The sequence below is a fragment of the Paramormyrops kingsleyae genome, chromosome 15, assembly GCF_048594095.1.
Source record: "Paramormyrops kingsleyae isolate MSU_618 chromosome 15, PKINGS_0.4, whole genome shotgun sequence".
NCBI classification, from domain to species: Eukaryota; Metazoa; Chordata; class Actinopteri; order Osteoglossiformes; family Mormyridae; genus Paramormyrops; species Paramormyrops kingsleyae.
In genome coordinates this window covers 5,114,723-5,136,267 of record NC_132811.1, presented here as the reverse complement: position 1 = coordinate 5,136,267, position 21,545 = coordinate 5,114,723, and the positions used below count along the sequence as shown (strand labels likewise).

The 21,545-nt window shown below is 43.5% G+C and overlaps 1 protein-coding gene across 6 annotated transcripts; it reads left to right on the top strand.

Moving 5' to 3' along the window:
• The first annotated feature begins 814 nt into the window (after positions 1 to 814).
• mier2 (mesoderm induction early response 1, family member 2) lies at positions 815 to 19,981 on the top strand. Of its 6 annotated transcripts, XM_023843858.2 has the most exons (13): positions 817 to 914; positions 2,820 to 2,956; positions 4,311 to 4,436; positions 5,727 to 5,847; positions 6,172 to 6,257; positions 6,410 to 6,479; positions 6,703 to 6,854; positions 8,210 to 8,291; positions 8,949 to 9,043; positions 13,428 to 13,558; positions 13,939 to 14,075; positions 16,110 to 16,232; positions 16,522 to 16,658. In XM_023843858.2, exons 2-12 carry the CDS (start codon positions 2,828 to 2,830, stop codon positions 16,187 to 16,189), a joined length of 1,209 nt encoding a protein of 402 aa, XP_023699626.1. In that variant the 5' UTR covers positions 817 to 914; positions 2,820 to 2,827; the 3' UTR covers positions 16,190 to 16,232; positions 16,522 to 16,658. The 6 variants fall into 6 exon arrangements, with proteins under 6 accessions (XP_023699621.1, XP_023699626.1, XP_023699622.1 ...); XM_023843853.2 differs by lacking the exon at positions 16,110 to 16,232 and having other exon boundaries at positions 815 to 914; positions 16,522 to 19,981; XM_023843854.1 differs by lacking the exons at positions 817 to 914; positions 16,110 to 16,232 and adding an exon at positions 1,209 to 1,346 and having other exon boundaries at positions 16,522 to 19,981.
• Positions 19,982 to 21,545: the final 1,564 nt, after the last annotated feature.

Below are 21,545 nucleotides of genomic sequence, written 5' to 3'. Positions count from 1 at the left end.
CTGCAAATATTAATTACAATGATTAGGCACTGAACCTCACGCTAACCTGCACTCATTTACAAGTGCGTTTACTTACTTGACGGTAAATGAATCCAAAGCGACGTAGTTTGGCAGCAGTAGCCTGTATTACGAGCATAGTTATCAAGGAACCAATTAGGCATAAGTGCAACTAAGCTGAGGTTCCCGTGAACGACCAGTAATAGGTGTAAGTTCGCATTGGAGCAAAATCTATACCTCATAAAGAACATAATAAGACATATTCAAATGAAAAACAACAGCAAAAAAGAACGTCCAGGATATGCAAAAGACCAACTAAGAGATCGTACATGAAGTCATAGATGTAGTTCAATGGCTGGAGAACTAGCTGAGATGAGTGAATATTGCGGGGGACTTACGTTTTAACCATATAAAACTTATTTTACCATATTAACCAACTATTTCTGTAGTACATTTATATTCTGCAAGAAATTTGCCGGACTACATTATTTTTTCGGGGAAAATAACGTGAGAGCTTCCGAAGAACTTTTTTTAGTTATTACTAAGATATTACAGAAAGAAAAACATTCCCCAGATTCATTCTGTTAATATTAAATTAATTGGTCTATAGTAAATACCAATTTAAAAACAGAATTAGTCCCACTAACCACACGTCAGCTCCGAACTGAAACAAAGTTTACTTTCGTAATTAGAGAAACTTAAGTTATTTTCTTGTATTGTTGTCAAAGATATTTCTGCGCGTGAAACTGCCACTTTTCCCCATTCACATACAGTGCACGCCGTACTGTTTACTGTATGTGTTACTTCAAGCAGCATCATTACTTGTAACGTTGCACCAATAAACCAGGCGGCTCGCGGAGCAGACCTCTTCAACATCCGGGCATTGAATAAGCCTGCGCAGAAACGGAATGGCGGAGGTGAGTAAACGAAAAGGTTGGGGAGGATATTATTGCTGAATTGTTTTTAAAACAGCGCTACGTTCAACAGTTCGAGTCGTGCCGGGGCGTCGATTACATTTTTGTCTTTCGTATCAGCTGTCTTCAGAGGGGTGTGTGGAGTCGGGGCTCGCTATCTGCAGGAGTAAAAGATGGGCTATTCGCCCTGATATATTCCCCCGTCTCTAGTCTCTTTGCATTCCCCCCCTCCCTTCCCGCCCCAGAGTTAAAGAACCATCCCCTGACTGCCAGATAGTGCGCTATAGAAAACAACGGGAGAGCGGCTTGCGCGCGGCGGCGCCCGGCACTGTCCCAGGTGCGCGCGATAGGCACCGCGTGCCGGCCGCGCGGCCGGTGAAGTTCCTGCGCTGGGCATCCGTCTCGAGCCGAGGCGTCTTCGGCGTCTGGCTCTAGGTGACGTTTCAGCCAGAGGCGTCGTCATTCACAACCGGTTCCTTCACGGCAATGACATCTTAAAAAAGAGAAAGAAACGTTCAGCACCCGGGCTTTTAGGAAAGCGACTTGGTTAACGCCGCCCGTTGCCGGGAGGGTCGAGTTTCCTAGTTATCTGGTTGAAATCAGGTTGAGTCCCGCGTCGTGTCCGAAAACGCACTTTGCTTTTGGGCTCCTGAAGTGTGCTCGCTTGCACGTCGGCGAGCGCTTAGCGTGACTTCGGGCAGGATGACATTTAATAAGCATTTAAACTTAATATCTTTAGTGGGTGTATTGTGCTAGTTTACCATTGTAGTCAAGAGAAATCTACCTTTGAACTGTCTGCGGTAGCGTTTCGCTCTTCTGTACCAGTCTTTTATCTATGGAAACAAATTTACAGTCTTAAGTGCGTGTTAACTTTTAAGTTTGAAATGAATTAAGTAGGTATTAGTTTGTTTTTGATTGAGCCCGGAATAGTACGTTATGTTTTTGAAATAACTTTACAGTGTTGTATATTATACGTCTGTAGAATCCTTCCAATTGAACCTTGAACTCCGGTGTTACTATCCCGGTAGTTTTAACTCTGAATTGTATTTTTGCCCTTTAACTTATTTTGGAAATGTTACTTGGGCCTTGTCACATTCTTCCAAGACGACTGATGTGTAAATTTAAGGACTAGTGTAAAACTTTTGAGACTTAGTTATCAACATGTTTGTTAAGCTCATTTCCCACTGGTGAATTCCTTTGAATAGCTTTTCCACCTCCCCCCCCCCCAAAAAAGAGGAAATATTTGCAAATGGTACATATTTTTTTTTTTTTTGGTTTTTTTTTTAGTCATGATTTAATCATTTGCAATCCGCCAAATTAAAAGTATGGAACTAGTGTAACATCTCTAATAATTTTTAATGGAAAGACTTTTCTTGTGATATGTAAGAATTTCTGTGGAATACATTTTCCATGCGAAAGTGGAAAATGGCAATTTGTAACCAAAACGATAAACTCATTTGAATTTTGTTTGTCCGCAATGCGGGTTTTGTATTCTGCCCAAAATAAACTGCTGACATTATGACTGTGGACATTATGGTGGCCTGATATTAGAAAATCGTAGAATAAATTGTGATTGATCAAAATATGAGTGGGCTCTCTTGGCCATCAGTACCATCCGACTGCTGATATGCAGGGGCAGCCTTTAATTTCGGTGAATATTTGATCATTGTGTATGCAGCAGTATCAGCAGGTAAAGGCTTAACAACCCAAGCTACAAAAGTCCACTGCTAAACAAATAAATGGTGGGGATAATCATGTGGTTTTATCTTTTATAATATGAAAAGTTTCACTTAACCTAACCTCTGTCTTAAGAGAGTCAAAAGGGAAATAGCCAGGCAGGCAATAAACAGGAAGGGATCAGTCCTTAAACGATGTGCGGGCCTCATTCTTCATCTCTGTCTGTTCTAGCCGGTTCAATGGGCTCTGGAGAACACACACTCAGTTTAGTGGAGGTCCTCAGCCACAGCCATGAAGCACGAGATGAGCAGTCTCCCGACAGGGGCAAGTCCCTAGAGGACTTGGAAAAGACACTGGAGGCCAAGCAGGTATGGCCACTAAAGAGGCCTGAGTTCCAGAGAGCAAAGCATTTTGTCTGGGAACCCGAACTACTGGAATTGAAGGAAGATTTTTGTAATGACTTTGTGTTGTGTCTGGTCAACAGGTTTATGCAGTGGTGTAGTGGTGTCTTGGTAGGTGGGTATACTGTTATACAATATAATTGTGTGTATGCATTTCTCTGATTTATATGCATTTCTGTCCATTTTTAGGTGGGTTTAGGATAAATCAATTTTTTTGAGCGGGGTATATACCATATACCTGCGAATACTCATCACTACACCTCTGGGTTTGTGTGTAGTAGTATAATAGACATATTGGCTGTGTCTGAATTCAGGGGCTGCATCCTTAAAAGGATACGTTGTAAGAAGGCGTAGACTTTATAGACTGTGTTCTTAGAAGGTTGAACAGAAAGCGTTGTCATATGGGACGGTCTGGCTGTCGCCAGCTGTTCCCACCATTACCCTTGAGTCACGAAGCGCCGCTCCTATCATCTGGCCAGGACACAACCACTTTACCTGTGCATAGGGTGACCAGATAATCCATGTCAGGGAGGACACTTTGAGCTACTTCGGGTTTTACAAACTACTTTCAAACTGAAAGGCTCCTGTGCTCGGCTAAATAGTTCAGCTCTTCTTGTGCTTTGACTGGTTTGTTTCCTTGACTGAAAGACTCATCCAGCTGTTTCACATTAGTATTAGTGACACATGCAGGGGCGGATTAAGGTGTACGGAGGCCCCTAGGCTACAGTAGTCTGTGGGCCCCCCAACCCAGCCCCGCTCCGCGCCAATGGGGGCCCCCTTGCAGGCTGGCACACGTGGGGCCCCTAGGCTTAAGCCATATCTAGCCTGTGCGTTAATCCGCCCCTGGACACATGCATGATTATAGGAGACTGACCAATCAGCACACAGCAAGAGCTGAGTGCTCAAGTGAAATCCAGGCCCTTTTAATTGAAATTGTAATTTACAATTCCTGTCCTAGCTCAGAGTGTCCTCCCTGACATGGATTATCTGGTCACCCTACCTGTGCGCTGTGATCTTTTGCGACTCAGCAAAAGGGGGACCTTTCCAAACGGGACAGCCTTGTCGCGTCGCTGTGACGTATTCGGTCTTCGAATGCAGCCTTAGAAGGATGCCACCCCTGAATTTGGACTCAGTCGTCGACACTCATGGGTGCACACTTTGTGGACCCCTTCTGTTGATTTTTTTTTTTCCTGATACACTAAAATATTGGGTAATTATGTTTGCTGGTTTAAAGGTCTGAAAGCAGTGATACCTATGGTAAATTTCTATTTGTAGTTAATGGTTTCTGTTCAGGTTTTATCCATGTTCCTTCCATGTGTAGGGTGGCGAGATGCCTCTGGAAGAGTTGCTTTCTCTGTATGGGTACGAGGTGTCAGAGCCCGTTTTAGAGCACGACAGGGAGCCCAATGAGCTGACGGCCACCCTGCCCGACATGACACTGGACAAGGTCTGAATGCACTCTCATAACATTCCTCCCGTGCCCCCAAAATGAGCTGCTTCTGTGTTGGTGATGTCACGTGAGGGCGCCCCCAGGGCACCACGCCTTAATCAGTGTCCCATTCATAGTGAATCCCATCTCATACCCTGCGCTTCAGGGTATCCCTCAGATCACCGCCACCTTAATTGGATAAGCGCGGATGAAAAGATATCCAACAATCATGGAGTCATCCACGCTTTGTCACTTTAGCCGTGAGCTTTGAAATACCGACAGTTTTGCTAGCTTATTGGTACAAAAATTCCCAGTTAGTCGTGAAATACAATGAACCTTGTAATCTGTATTGTCTTGAACGAAAACCATTACGTGTAACTCCACAGACACTGGGAAAGAGTTGTAATTAAGAGAGAGCTCCCAAGTGTTTATGCAGATAAAGGCTCTTAAAAAAATCCTGGAGATGCTGGTTTGGTTCTGGTGTCAACTACCAGTTGTGAGTGAAAGTTCAACAGTGGGACCACATAAGCTGTCTTCTGGAGGAAGGTGGGAGCATTAAATGGACCAGGTCCTCAGCTGTCTGCAGAATAAGCCTTTCAGACAGTGTTTAATTGCAGGCCAAAAATAAAATGTTGCATTTTGAATGAGACAAATGACAATAGACCCCAGTTTGCAAGTAATTGTGCATTTGTTGCATGCCCTTAGTTACTTTTATTAGGTTTAGTTTGATTTGTCTCACAGAATATGATGCTGTTCTTTTGAATCATTGATTTAACAGCAAGTAACCACTGCTGCTGGTTGATCATAGTCCTTAAATTTCTTCCTGTGTCTGAGAATGATTTGACTTTTGAATTTGAACCGTGCCTTGATTATGAATATTGTTTAGGTGACATTGACTGATGCCTACTCATGGCGTTTGGCAATATTCTGCAGACAGGTGATTGAAGTACACCGGAAACACTGAGACCTGTCAGACCCATATAGGTTGCTGGCTCGCAGTGGTGTTCAGTTCTGCTTGGCTGGGATTGTGCTGGAGGATCTCCTTTAAGGAGTTTGGCCAGGGAGTTGTATGGATTACCAAGTATGGTACTGTGATGGTCAGGGAAGATAGGTAATTAAAATATGTTTTGATCAGTGAGTTAAGGAAGTAGATGATGGTGATATCTATTTCAGTTGTGTCAGTTGCTTCTAAGACATTCAGCATCTAAATTTACCACCATAATTCAAAATTTTTGGCCTGCGCAGCTAATTGAGTAGGAATGACTATGGGTCAGGTGATTTTGATTCATGGTGAGTTGTGCTCTCCAGGATCAGATAGCAAAGGATCTGCTTTCGGGAGAGGAGGAAGAGGAGACTCAGTCATCGGCTGATGACCTCACCCCTTCCGTCACCTCCCATGCCTCCGACATTTTCCGGCGCCACCTGCGTGGTAGGACACGTGACTCCCACAGTGATACTTCCTGTTCATTGGGAACAGTGTGTGCTGCTTAATACTGCTGTAGGAGTAGCTGTTATAACAAATACATGTACATGAACATGGCAGTATTGTTAGAGGAGGTTTTATGCTTGATCTTCAGTTTTTGGTCTGACGTATGGGATCTGGATAAATACATAAATGAGTTGCTCTGAGTATGATTGATCCATCCCTGTGCTTCTGAGATGAAGTAGTTTTTTCTTCTGTAGTCATACAGATGTGATACCCAGGTGTAGCAGTATGCTTCTGCCTAAGAAGTAACTAAGTGTTGTTTCTTAGCCCAGTCCCTCGGAGACAAAGACAAGGAGAGTTCCTCAGAGGCAGATTCCGACGGTGCCTCCATTCACTCCGGCGATGGTCGCAAGGTGAGGCACGGCCGAGATGCCCAGAGTTCATCCTCGGTGGCCGTTCTTTAACGAGAGCGGGAGGGGTGCACCCAGGCGGAGATGATCAAAGCTGGTATTAAAATTCATAATATCGCAGGATGTAAATGCGTGTTTTGTCTGAATTGTTCAAGGATATCATGGTTGGCCCGCAATTTCAGGCCACAATCCCTCCACTCAACACTCGCTTGTACCAGGAAAGAGGTAACGGCCTTGCTCTCTATTCTCTTTACATTCTTCGTAGTCTTCAGATTCTTTTGTGTTGCCTTTACTACGCCACCTACCATACATTTATCATAAGAGCCATCTTCTGCTTCTCATTCGCAGCTGTTAATCAGATATTAAATAACTGGTGGAATGTTTTCACCAGTCTTGCCATATGCTCGCCTGCACTGAATTTGCTGTCCAACCCTCCCTCTGTCCTCAGCCTATGAGAATGAGGACCAGCTGCTGTGGGCCCCGGGGATGCTGCCAGTTGCGGCTGTGGAGGACTTCCTGTTGCAGGCCCAGAGGCAAGGGGGCCAAGAGGGAGCGACAGAGACCCCCACATCAGGGGACATTATCAAGGACAACGAGCAGGTGACGTGCTGCTCTCACTGTGCTGTCCACAGTGAGTGGAGGAATGATGGTCTGTGCTGCAATTTTGCTGCTCTTTGGCATTCGTTGAAGTATTCCATAGGTTGGCCAAGAAAGGCTTGAACATTGATCAAATTAAGAACTGGTCTCATTCATTGCCTGACTTAACTCCCATTGAGAATTGCTGGGCCTTACTAAAGCATGAGATTTACCAAGGTGGCAAGCAGTACACTTAGAGCTGCTTCTGGGAGGGGGGTTCCAGCTGCCTCTGCTTATGTAGGATGTGTTCAAGTCAAAAGACTTGACTGGTTCAATGAATAACAGGCTCAAGATGGTCATTGAAAAGAAAGGTGGCTATATCAGAAAATAAACTTGGTAAAGTAGACTGTATAGACTGGCTGATAGTTTGTTATTCCTTATATAGACTGAATAACTGAAACCTTTTTATTGTTTCTGTTGATGGTGAAATAAAATCCACTTAGTTTCTGATTTCCTAATAACCATGCATGTTGATAAGTGTGTATCTTGTATTTTGTTTGTGACAGACTAACATTCTCTCTCTAAAAAAATTTCTTTGGAGCAAAAGAAAACTTCTGAATTCACTTTTATATCTAAGTTTTGCTAAAAATTATCTCCAGGAATAGTACTTGCCTAATAATTCTGCACAGAGTGTTGTGTTCTTGTGGGTTTGCTTTAATTCTTCTATTCATTACACACATTCTTTAGCTTGAGTTGTCCTTCATTGTCTTTCTTTGCCAAATACATCTTGTGCAATTTTGATGTGATTTGGGTTGTTATCTTGTTGATGAGTGAAGTGCTGCCCATTCAGTCATAATCCTGATGGATTGGCATGCTTTTGAAATGTGCTGTGATATAGCCATTTTACTTGAGATCTGATAAAAGGTCAACACCTCAGTCACCAGCAAAGCAACCCCAGGCTTTGAATCAGTCTCTTGCATGCTTGACAGTAGCAACCACCCATGCAGAATTCATGCTCACTTGTCCATAAGACCAAAACCATGCAGTCACTTAGTGTAAAGCATGGATGCAGTTTTGGTTTCAACATGGACATCCTGTAAGGTCACTGCTTCTATGCCTTTCTGGTTAGACTCCAGGTATAGCACAAGCCTCTACTGCAATGTTTCCTAAACCAGTCCTCAGGGACCCACAGTTGGTGCATGTTTTTGCTCCCTCCGAGCTCCCTGTCAGACAGTCCGCATTTTTCGTCCTTCCCCAAAAATGTGGACTGTCCATGGGTCCCCAAGGGCCGGACTGGGAAACTCTGCTGTACTGGAGGAACATTATATAGAAGGTTCTTTCCAGTGTCTCTTCACTGATGGGTGCTTCCTACCTTGCAGGCTCTTTATGAGCTGGTGAAATGCAATTTCAATGCAGAGGAAGCCCTCAGACGACTGCACTTTAATGTCAAAGTGTTCAGTGGTAAGTCAGACTGAACCTTCTCTTCTCTTGGTGTCAGCCTGTGCTTTTTTGTGTAACTGGAGTTTAATTGCTATGAACTGTTTTTTCCACCAAAATGCATGCAGGGTGTTTAATTGACCCAGGATGTCTAGTACTTCTTGGTCACAGACTCATGAAAAAAGGCTCAATTTCTTCAGTTTAAGTAGTTCCTGCCCCTTTACGCCAGTATTTTTCAAACCAATCCTCCGGGACCCCGAGACAGTGCACATTTTTGCTCCCTCCCAACTCCCAGGGTATTGGGAGAGCAAAAAGGTGGACCGTCTCTGGGTCTCCAAGGACTTTGAGAAACACTGCTTTACGCTGCTATGATTTACTGGGGATTCTCCTGGGATTTAACCAGGCAGCTTTAAGCTTAAGAACCAGTGTCCTTTGCTAAAGCACTACCTGTTGCCCCCTTCACATTGATTGCACTGGGCACATGAATATGTGTGTCATATTTTAATCTCCTCGGTCTTCTGTGGCAAACCTCACTTGTTCAGCAAAAGCCACCAGAGATGTCAGCCTGAGGCATTAGTGTTGTTTCATTGATCCAGCCACATCACAGTGCATGTTCACTAACACCTGCCTCCCTTTGGATCCCTCCTTGCCTAATAGTGCCTGTTTTTTTTTTCTTCACAGAGGAACTTTGTGCCTGGAGCGAGGAGGAATGCCGAAACTTCGAACATGGATATCGAGTCCATGGGAAGAATTTCCACCTCATCCAGGCAAACAAGGTGAGAGTGTTTGCCCTCATGCTGGCTTTTCCTGCAAAGCCTTGTCACTTTGACGCTGCGTTGACCACGTATGAATATTGATGGTGATTTCTCAAATTGGGGAATGAAGCAGCTGTGACATGTTGCCTGTGACTGTCCCCCGCCCCCCCCCCCCCCCCGCGCAACATTTACTATCTCTTCTGGTCTCAGAAATAACTTCGATATTAGTATTGTGTAGTCACAACCTTTAAGCCAAGGACTACTATAGGAAATCTGAATTTTAGATGTTCCTGGGTCAATTAAACTAAATTGGAAACCAGCTGTTTAGCTGTTTTTAACGTAATAATATAGATGTATAGTGAATTTTTCACTATGAGTGATAAGTTATTTTTAAAACTGTGTGTGTACTACACTTAGGATACCATTATCATATGTGTGGGTTGTATCACATGACTGAAATAGGTGTAAATATTGACATTAAAATACTGATTGTAGGCAGGATTAAATATGAGAGATCCCAATTTCAGATATTATCTGCCATTGTATTTACAATTCTCATTCTTTATCACTGCATAATTATTTTAGTTGTGAATACATGGGTGAACTAACTAAATTCCATAGACTAATTTATGGTTGGAGCAAGAAAATTACGTCAAGATAAATCTGTTGGTTTTGATATTGAAGATGGACTGATCTTTTATCTTTTGTGTATAATTTGTTGCTCTGTTTTGTCATTTATATGCCTCAAAAGTTTATAAAGGACCGTTGCAATGCTGGGCGTCCTTCTGTGGAATTGTGATCCAGTTTTTGGGCTAATCTGTATAAGAAAGAATAACCCGCTGTTATCAAACTGTCATCTGGCTACAAAAAATGTTACTCAATGTAAAATTATTCCCCTTTAATTTTAAATGGAGTTAAGAGCATTTTCTCTTTGTATGCTTGCCATGTGTGTGTTGGCACTTAGGATTTTAATGATGCGGTTTTCCCTTAAGCCTCGATTCCAAAGCAGTGGAATGTCTTTGCAGCCGTTCTGCTATTCCAGTATTATCCTAGTTCTGTGTTTCCCGATCCGGTCCTTGCGGACCCGCAGGCAGTCTGCGTTTTTGCTTCCTCCAAAAATGTGGACTGTCTGACAGGGAGTTGGGAGCGAACGAAAACATGGACAGTCTGTGTTTCCGAGAACCAGGTTGGGAAGCGCTGTCCCAGTTGTCCCAGTTGACTGTTTTCGGCTCCCTGAAATTTCCTGATATACAGTTTGTGATGAAGAGCATGGATGTGTTTGTGTAAGCAGTGGTTTCGACTCTGGGTAAATGGTTAGTCTGGAACATCGTACTATTGCTTTTCCTGTACACCTGCCTTTTAATATGGTGCCATTTCCCACACATCGGGATATTTTGGTGAAGGGAGAGATGTCCAGGCTTCAGGTCAGTACATGCTGGAGGCTGAAACTCCATAGAATCCACCAGAATTTGCATAAATCTAAGTTTTTAAAATGATCTCCTTGTAATATCAAAATTGGGACTTAAATCGAGAAATGTGAAAGGAAAAATAAATAAATGCCAAAATGTCAAGAGATATAAAAACAGCAAGGTTTCACGCATAAGTTTTAGTAAGAATGACACTGGCAGGCTTGTCCCGGTGTGACAGCCTGCTTCATGAATATCTCATGTCTCGGCTCTGATGAGCTGGCAGGGATCTAGCGCATGTAAAGGATCTCGATGAGCACCGTGCAGTGTTTTCTGTACCATCTTTCGTGGTGTAACTGCTGCAGGTTATATGCCAGCTTACTCGCTGAACAGTATTGTGGGAAAACATCTTTCAAGCAGTGTCGGTTGTATTATACCTCTGTGTCAACTGTGTTCCTGTTTGGTTTTTGTGGTTTCACCATGATTGGCTTTTAAAATTGTTCAATCAGATGATTTAATGAGAATGTATTTGTTTTGTAGAGATCGGCTTGTTACACCTTAAACCAGGGAGTGGCCAGTCTTATCCGCAAAGGGCCAGTGTGTATGCAGGCTTTTGGGATAACCGTTAGGTCAGCTGTTCAAACCCATGTGTGAGGACTCTCCAGCCAATCAGTCCTCTAATTAGTAACCTAATTAATTAATTAATTTAATTTACATTTATTAATCCCCGTGGGGAAATTCTTTTTACGCCTCCCTCAACTTGCTCTTTGTAGAGCAAGTTGTCCGCGAAGGGCAGCCACCCGTAGGCTGGGCTTGAACCGGCATACACAGCACTCCTTTCTGGATAAGATTGCATTTACGTTTACTGTATTTGGCAGACGCCCTTAGCCAGAGCGACATACATTAGTGCTTAGAAGTGGAGACATTCTGATACTGCTTCAGTAGAACCTGCCCTCCCCTGCATTAAATCCTGACCAGACTAAGTGGTTGGAACATGGATGGATGATTAGCTTGTTGCATACATAGTATTTCAGGTATTTGGTCTATAAACTTTTTTATGACTTACAATATTTTGGCTTCATTTTACTGAGCCTCACCCCCCCCCCCCCCCCACGCCTGGTTGCATACTTTTACTGTATTTTATATTTGACCCCCCATCATCAGCCTCATATCTTATATGCTTAATACATCTTTGCTCATGGAATATTCTAGAGTAGTCTGGCTTTGGCTTTCTTGAGAGTTGCCAGGATTTACCTGCTGGTGGCCTGTGCTGTATTTGCAATCCTACAAGTAAGGCAACACAAAAAGACAGAGTTAATGCAAAGCAAAGACGGAAGTAACATGTCATGCCCTGCCTGTGTATTCCTGGGCCTGATGCGGAAGTATCTCATTTGAGTCGTCCTTGATAGTTATTTAGCAGAACTCATATAAGAAATAGTCCCTGTACGTATTATATCTGCACAGTATATGCATTTAAAAGAGGTTTGTGGGGGGGGAAAAGTGTTTTTGGTAATTTTTTGATGATTGCATAATCTGAATCATTTACTCATTAATTCACCGAGATATAAATTTCATTGATGATGCAGAGATCAGGGTGCTGGTAAAGGATTAGTGTGTATATTCAGCTAACTTTGGTGACAGTCGGCTATTGTCGTGTGAATTTCCTGCGATCATGGCAGCAGTGTGTTCGCTTGGAAACGCAGGGTTTAGGATGCATGCTGAGGAGTTATTGCTCTTTTTCAGGTAAGTAGGAAGTAGGAGTAGGAATAATGATCGCATGGTTAAGCAGTCATGTAACACTCAGGCTTATAACATATTACACCCCATCACAAATAGTGTCTTTGGGAGCTTTACAGGGTATCTTACGGTGCCTCACCAGTGGTGTTAAAGATCAAATAAGTTATAGATGCCTTTGCACAATAAGCCCATGAATAAACCTTAAATGTACATATTTCATATATTACTAGGCTCTGCATGCTTCTTTCTACATGCGTCTTCCATCTTCTTTATATTTTGTAAGTCTTGTAACATTTATTTTATGCAGTAAAGAAGTGCCAGTCGTATTTCATGATGTGAAAATGATTAACACCCCAGCTTTTCTCCTGTGTAAATTTGCCTATGTTTTTCCATGAAGTTTTACTGCTTTCATTTCAGACATCCATATACCTCCATTTGCTTGTAAGACTTCCTGTCTGTACAACATCTGCAAGCTTGGTCACCTTTGTGCTGATTGCATTTGTCATAGAACCGGTTTTAACGCATAATGAATTGCGGATCCACAGTCCTCGACTAGAGCAGTGTTTCTCAATGCAGTCCTGTTTTTGCTCCCTACCAGACAGTCCACATTTTTCTTCTCTGTCAGCTCCCTGCGGAGACCTGGAAAGGAGCAAAAAGTTGGACTGTCTGTGGGTGCCTGAGGACCGGATTGGGAAACACTGGTCTAGAACTGTGCATGGCAGGGCAGCATGCATTTGAGCCCTCTGGCCTATTTGTCAGATCTGCAGATTGTAATTCCTCCAGGCCTGTGCCCCTTAACTGTTGGGTAAATAACCTTTCAGGAAAACACTGCTAAACTAACCGACCATGCCAGTTTCCAGCAAAGGGAATTGTTAATAATATTCTTAATGATAATCATCAATCATTTTTGTAACAAGATTTTGTCTGCACTGAAAATATTGGTCCCTCCGCTATGAATTTTAAAGAAGTCTTTGTACCTTCTCTCCATCCTGCTTTCCCTGCCTTGAGTCTTACCTGTTTATTTTCTTTCTATCCACTGATCCACTGGTACATATGCATTCATCATCTGAAAATTCCTGTTTTCTCATATTAATCCATGCATGCTGGTGTCTTGTTCCTTTATTTCTTGTACAAAAGACTGTCCTGCCATTTTGCTAAATGAATTGATGGAACGGTTTTCAGAGATTGTACTCGTTACCCTGTGACGCGCGTTAAACATTGGCGAAGGATGTGACGAAACTGGGGTTCCCCCTGTCTGGCAGGTGCGCACACGCTCTGTCGGGGAATGTGTGGAGTATTACTACATGTGGAAGAAGTCGGAGCGCCATGAGTACTTCACACAGCAGACCACAAAACTGGGGCGTAAGAAATACAGCCTGCAGTCAGGCATCATGTGAGTAAGGAAGCTGGGGGGGGGCAAATCACCGCTAATGACTGGTGCTAATATCACCTGTGCCTGCTGTAACAGCGGGCAGTCCCTCATTATGTACCGTGGGGGCTATAGGGCATGTGACTCTACGTGTGCTTTTATCCCAACCTGTTGGCGTTAAGTGTGTGTGTGTGTGTGTTTTAACTAGCAGCTTTAACCCCACAATTTCTAAAATGCAGAAAGAACGATTGCCTGGTGTAAAACAGGTTGAAGATGACATCGGTTGTATAGGTGGTATAAGGGAATCCCAGTAATCTAGCTGCACAGAGAGATCAGGCAGCAGTTTGAGGTCTCCTGATCTCCTGGCTGTTGTTGTGTTTGTGGCGGTGCTGTCTGCGTCTTAGGGAGGATGGGGAGCAGGATGGTGATGGCGCAGAGGTGGAGGGTAGCAGCCACCCTCTCAGTTCGCCGCCTGGAGCCTTGGCCACCTCTCAGCCTGGCCCCCCTTCTCCTGCAGCCGTCCTAGATCTGGAAAAGCAAGGTAGGTCTCACCCTGTCCCTTGGGAACCTTGAAAGTACTTTCCTCAGTACTGCCCTTTCAGATTGGTGGGGGGGGGAGCTTTTGTGATGTGAGACACATAATATCAATCATTCCAGTGGCTCTCGTGCTCACACACCTGAGGCCGGTAGCAAACAGAGAGAAGTGGGAAGTGCTGTTGAAATGATGGAGGCCCTGACGCTGTCATGATTTAGGTGGAGGCTAACATTGATCGTCTTTCTACCGTGGATGAGCTGTTTCCCATTCGCTACATTAACTGAGAAGGTGATAAACCAGGATGCTGAGTTTGTATCCTCTTCCAGCGTTTTATAGAGCTTTATATGGTCCCTGGGGTTGCTACCCGCCATTATAAATGTGCCATAACTGATCGTGTAAAGTACCATCAGTTTAAATGGTAGCAAAGATACTTTGGCTTTTGACTTCCGAGTTTGAGTGTATAGCTAATGATTAGTAATTTGTTTGTTTAATTGATACATAGTGGCATGTGCTGCCAGCCAGCAGAACGTCATCCTTGGGACATGGCACATGCATCGGCATGCTTGGTAAAATAAACAATGCACAGCAGCCATTTTATCCATTGTCGTCCGAACGCATCGCACGTGACAAACTGCATTGGCACGGCAGCCAGGCTGTGGTCGCTGCCTGCGGTTTATCCCCATGCAGTGGTACATGCCTTCACCTCCCGTGTAAGGTCTGCGCCATCTGCTCTGGACACCCCTCACTTTGGGGGGAACGAGACGTGTTCGGTTAGAATCTGCAGAGATTAGGATGTTTTCCGACCACGTCATGGGAGCGGGGATACTGTGGCACGTGAGGCATGTGTAGTTCATCGGGGTTAATTTGAAGGTGAAACGTTAGCAGGCAGTTCCCGTTTGTCTCCCCCGTCGGTTTATGGCTCTCTGCGAGGCCAGCGTACCCAAACGGTGCCAGGTCAGGTTAGCGTGACGCTCCCATGTGACACGCATGCCGCTGATGTTAACTCCCTGTGACACAGTCCCCATTGGCTAAGTCCCTCACTGAGAAAGAGCCCTGGGTAGCGGCTGAGTGGCCTAAGGGGACTCGTTAAGGGGGCAGACCTCATGTATTGGCCGCACATTCCCGTAGCAACTCCTGGCGTCTACTGTCTTGACTTCTGTTCAGCCGAGCCTTCCGTCCACTCACCTTGGTTTAGCTGTGGGCCCTGTGATTTACCTTTTGTAATGGTTTCATCATCAATCGTGGTAATATTATTATTTTTATTTATGTATATATATATATAAAACCACATTTACATGTGTATATACGTATATATATATATATATGTGTGTGTGTATTATAATCATTAGTGACATGATTTTTATAGTGATTTTTATAGTTTAGTTTACAAAGAGATTACAGCTGTGCTGTTTTCATTTTTATTTTACTAGGTTTTCTTTACTGTTTTAGTACTTACGAGTCTGTTATCCTAAGGGTTGAGTTATTAGTGTTTTAGATCTATTTTTTATGTTCATACCTCATTTTGTAGTGTTCATGTTTTGAAAATGTCCCGTCGTTCCTTGTCGCCCACATCTGCTGTGAACAGACTGGCTCCCCAAAGAGTCCCGTCACTACTGGGATCTGCCTCGTAGATTTGGTGCCTGATAGCGGCAACACAATTTGCACTGCATGATAAACACTTTTTTTTTTTTTGTAGTGATAATTGCACTTTGTTAATTTGATGTTGCCTTCTTACATTATCTTTCCTGTCAACTAAGGACTGCTCATTAAGAGGACATGTAAATTAATAAAGTTCATTGGAGCACCACGTGTATTAAACACTAGGGGGAACCCTATATACGTGGTATTTGTAATCAGTTTTTTGTTTCATTTTGTCATTCTTGCTACATTTTGGTTTTCTTCAAGGTTTGTGCTTACCCCGTCTGAAGAACTACGTTACGTTGCGTTCTTCATTTCTGTGTTTACCCATTCTGTGTGTGTATGTGTGTGTTCATATTTTGGTGTCGTCTGCGGATGCTCGTTGCCGGTTTTCCCCCGAAGAGGAGAGTCTGGCGTTCGCGGCTCACATGCAGGGCCGTCCTCGGAGGAAGCGCACTCCCCGCTTTCTCTTAAAACCCTGAGCTCACAGCACACAGACCAATCACAGCAGGCATATGCTCACAGGTAAAGGCAGTGTTAGCGAGTGCTGGGGGAGCAGGCTTCACTAACCCACACCGCCCAGACCGGGCCCTGTCAGGGCATTCGCCGGCAGCACACTAACCCCACTGTTATCCAGACTGACCTCTGATTGTGACTGGGATGCGGTGTTTGAATCGGCACTGAGCTTGTAGGCCTCACGCAGTTAGATGGTAGGAGCTTGCTCTGGTTGTGGGTGCCAATGTTGCTTGGGTGAAATGCGTGGGATGTACCTCTGTCTCTCTGTTCAGACTGTATCCCTCTGACTCCTGGGCAGATGCGGAGCTGGGTGGAGGGATTTCGGACCTGTGTGGGAATCCATGCCCGAGTCCTCCCAGAGAGCCACTCCTCAATCAGCTCTCCCTCTTGTCCACCAAGGAGGACCCGCCGCAGCCTGTCAAACACTGTCCTGGCCCCACCGGCCGCCTGGCCCCACCCTCTGGCCCGCTGGCCCAGTGCCACGCCCCACAGGGACCCTATGACAGCGCTCTCCCTCAGCCATCGGGACCTCAGCTCCTGGGTCCTGGGTTTTATCAACTGCAGCTGGGGCCGTTTGTCACAGACGGTATGTCGACAGAGTCTGGCGCCACCAAGAGGCTGCAGGTGGGCTTTTCGCTGCCCTCGCCACCCCCGCCCTCGCCTGCCGTTGCCTCCACGGTCTCCGTGACCTCTGAGTTCGGGGTCATCAGCAGCTTCTTGTGCCCCCGTGCCATGCACACCCCCCCCGTGCGACACCCGCGCTCCCTCAAACAGTGAGCGCAGTCGACGCCTGTTCCCTTTCACTTATTTATTTCCTTCCAACTTCATACTTCGCGGCCCACATCATGTGACATCCACCTTCCGTCACAAAATGAATATGGATTAACGCCACTCAACGAAGAAGCGCAAACGCGTAACGTGATGTGACCGTTATTTCGGCTTTGAGCCCCCCCCCCCCCCCCCGCTTCCACATAGCAGTTGCGGAGTTTTGTCCCAGGAGAGCATTTGCCCTTCAACTCAAAGAAGCTCGAATTTGGGAATTGAACCATACAGCTTCGAAAGTGGGACTTGGAGGTCCTCAACCACTACCGAGACCCCAGCAACAGCGTGAAGACACACTGCTTCCGAGTTGAGGATTACTTCCTGTGCAGCTTATGGACCTGGGATCTCCTGGGTTCTTATCCTTAATGGGGTGTTCCTGATCCTAAAGTATGGTGAATCTAAACATTATGAAATGAACTGATAACCATGTGCACCTACAGTATGCCGGGTCGAGTTACTGACACCCTAGATAATGATGTCTGTCAGGAGGGGCGTTCTGAACAACTACATGTATCTGGTACTGAAGCTGTGGATCATGGACGTTTAGCTCACTCCATTTACTTCATTCTGGTAATTTATTTTGTAAGGGGACTTTATCAGATGAAAGCTAGGACAGATTATGGCTAATATATATATATATTTTCCTTTTGAATATGAAGTGTTGGGTATAAACACAATGAAACTTACTTACTGTGTGTAAATTGCATTTTAGAAGTATACTTTTTCTACTACCCTGGACTTTCGGTGTTGTTCTCCTTCAAAGTTCAGTTCCCAGATCCTTTAACCAGATCCTTTCCCAGAATGCTCTGGCAGCTTCTGAAGACGAGACAAATGCCAATGTTTTACTCGCTGACTCAGGTAACATGGCTCCTGTTTTTTCTCTCTCTTTGTTTGTTTTTTAAATTTTGGTTTTTGATGACTAGCTGAGGTGCAGCTCTGCTGTGTGTCGAGCGGTGATGATGTCACCTTACGGCATTAACTGCAAAGCCAATAAGCTGCTCAGCTCGTCTGCATGACGCCTTGGCTGTGGTGGGACCTGACCTACCGCCCCCCACCCTGAAAGAGAGGGACCTTTTCTCCCCTTTCTTTGTATTATTGTGGGTATGGCTGTATTTTTCCTGTCCTCAGCTTTTTCGTTTACAGTTTCTGACAAGTTTTTGTTTTGGGACAAGGGTTATAGAGGAGAAACACTGCCTATATTCTTTTTTAGCAATTTGTATTATATTGCATCCATTCTCGTTGGTTTGTCATTTATATTTTGTAAAAAAAAAAAAAAATGAAAGAAAAATATGAAACGGCACATTGAGCCTCATAACACTGGAAATACACACACACACACACACTCACACACACACATTCACAGTAAAACATCCATTGTAGTTTTTCTTCTCAAAAAAATAAACTTGTGTTCTTTTGTTTCAGACTACTATTTGTGCTTTAAATTAAGTAAACTTGTGGCAATGCAAATCATCACAAAACTTAATATAGATATACCAAGAGCAGCCAGCAGGTGGCCCTGTCTTTCCATGAAACTCTTCAATATCTGTGTCTTGTGTGAGTTATTAGGAAAGTTGGCTTTCCGAAATGTGTCCCCATGGTGGTGTTTCTTGGTACAGCTGAGAAGTTATTCCTGCGTTATTTTCTTTTATTGGATATGGTGGTCAGGTCTTGTGGGCACCATTTAATTTTGTGAATCACAGTTAAGAGTCGGGCTCGGTAACCATCAGATGTTGTATTGACATGTTGAGACAGTCACCCAGTCAATGACTGACCTAATTATGAGTTCAGCTTACCTCAGTCCACATCAACAGATTCATCATCATCAAGAAGGAAAGTTAGGGGAGGTGGTGGCTCTACAGTACTGTATTTTTTTAAGCTGCTTGATCTTGAGTTAATATTTGAGCACACTGAGCCAAAAACATAGTGAAACCGTTGGCTGAATAAATTTCAGTGTTTACAAAATGTAAATGATTGCATCCCTGTTACAAATGGATCTATTGTCTGTGATTAATGAAATCTACATTAATGAGGTTAATTTAGCTCCCAGCTTATCATGCATTCCACAGGAGCAGAGCATGTGCAAACTTGGCACACTTATGCTTTGCATATCCCTGTTGCTCAACTGTTCTGCATTTGAAGAAAAGAGAAAAAAGAACATAGCCAAATTTGGCATTCATGAATATTTAACAGAGAAAAATTGCTACCTGACATTTTCTGGCTTCCAGCTACAAATAACCTTGTACCATCTTCTTAATCAGTGTTTAGCAGTTTTGTTTGAAGGTGGTTTCACCCAGTCACATTTAAATGTTTAAGGTTCATGGCGTCCCGATTTGAATATCAGACTTCCCTTAGAATCATCCCTCAGCTTGGAAGAGCTGCATCAGTTGGTTGCAAACAAAAGGTTTGTGGATGAACTGGAGGAATGATGCTGCAGTGAGATGATGCAAACTTCTTTTCAGTCTAATTCAATAGTGCAGGTCAGGAAAAGGCCATATTTACTCTTAAATGTATGAGGATTTCCATGACAGCTGGTTTTAGGGGAATTTGGCCGTTTGAACACAGCATGGTAATCTTTGCTCTAGTTGATGGCTGTAATCTGGTTTCAGAATGGCTGTATACATCTTTAAAACACTGACAGCAATCAAAATGGACTATTGTAAGATAATCAGTTATTTTACAGGTAAATACTAATTATCAGTATGCATTTGTTTAACTTTTTCAAGGATTTGCTGCTGCGTATTTTCATAAAGCTGCCCCACTTGGTCTGGTTCTAAAATTGTTGTATGCAACTTCTAATGGAAAGTGGGAAATTTTACAAACTTTCCTAAAATATTGAAGCTGTGTTTGTGGAAATATTTTTTTTTAAATCCTGTGAATTTAGTCATTTCCCTTCAAACAAACTCTTGTAATTACTATTAAAGATAATTAAGATGAAATGTTGTAATTCATTTCATTGTTTAAGGGCAAGGATCTGTTTTTACAAAGAATTTTAAAATGATTTAGCCTTAATAAAGTTAATTTTAAACATACAAATAACAGTAGGCTGCACTGGATAACTAAAATTTAATGCATTTGATTCAAAACACATTTTTTCTATTTGATTTTGTCAGATTGCAATTACCTATTTTCTTGTCTAATAATAAGACTTTTTTCCTCAGCCAAGTTGTCCCAGTTTGACACTGCTCCCCGAAAACTGCTGTGTGTCTTCACATGAAATTATGTTGTAGCACAAATGGGCACTAGCTGCAGGTCCGTCAAGTAGAGTTGCAGTGCGCACCACCGTGTAAATAAGTGAAAGAGCGGTTAATCTTAAGGGCCTTGCTCAAACCCACGACCTTCTGGACAAAAGAGTCTGCTAACTAAGTAATATATAAATGTTCTAGAATAGGGGTGGCCAGTCTTATCCGCAAAGGGCTGCTGTCTGTGTGGGTTTTCGCTGCAACTCCCTAATTAGATTAGTAATTAGAGGACTGATTGGCTGAAGAGTCCTCACACCTGGGTTTGAACAGCTGACCTACAGGTTATCCCAAAAACCGGCCCTTTTGCGGATAAGATTGCCCACCCCTGTTCTAGAACATTCATACTATTTGCGAAGGGAAATTTTAATTCTACATTTCTTTTAAAAATTTCCAGTGAGCGTTGTCTTGAAAGTAGATAATGCTATGAGAAAACTGATATCCAATGAGTATTGTGAATATGCAGTATATTCATAATGGAATCTAGTTTTCGGGATATTCCAGAAGAAGCAAATGATTACCATGCGATGAGGGTGAGGTGTAAGGAGCTGTCCAGCTGAGAATGTCTAATGCTGAAATGTAGCACATTTATGGACCTGGACATTAAAAATCATAGGACAGTAGGGAACAGCAATGGCCTGCAGAACATCAGAGAGCTTAATCAGATTCACTCCCGTCATCAAGATCCAAAAATCCCTTACGATGTAAGTGGAGAGCGGTAAAGAAGCTATAGTGCAAGTTCATGATCAGCTGGGTAGGACAGCTTTGTACCGGAGTCTCAATGCCTCCTAACAGAAGGGTTATCATACAGTTTTACAGAAATTCTGTGTATCTGTCCACCTGTCTAAGTCAGGGTTGCACTGGTATGGCCTGAATGGAATGTGAGGCCATTGACGAGCTCATATGTACAAGCAGGCAATCAAATTTTATGGGCAGTTATTCTTTGAGCTGCATGAAGAATGTTCAGCGCTGCATGATTGCAGATGGATGTAGGTGTGCAAGCAAAATACATTGTGTATTAAAAATGGATTGTTTTCATTTGGTATACTGACCCATGATAAATTAACTGTTAGATTTTTATCTAAGGCAGGGGTACCCAATTTTATCCGAAAAGGGCCGGTGTGTATGCGGGTTTTTGCTGCAACTCCCTAATTAGATTACTAATTAGAGGACTGATTGGCTGAAAGAGTCTTCACACATGGGTTTGAACAGCTGATCTACAGGTTATCCCAAAAACCTGCATACACACCGGCCCTTTGCGGAT

Excerpts from the sequence above, each read along its gene's own strand:
- mier2 (XM_023843853.2), top strand. The coding sequence starts at position 2,828 with ATGGGCTCTGGAGAACACACACTCAGTTTAGTGGAGGTCCTCAGCCAC. Across the intron at positions 2,957-4,310 it reads AGACACTGGAGGCCAAGCAG|GGTGGCGAGATGCCTCTGGA; the intron begins GTATGGCCACTA and ends TTCCATGTGTAG. Across the intron at positions 8,292-8,948 it reads TAATGTCAAAGTGTTCAGTG|AGGAACTTTGTGCCTGGAGC; the intron begins GTAAGTCAGACT and ends TTTTCTTCACAG.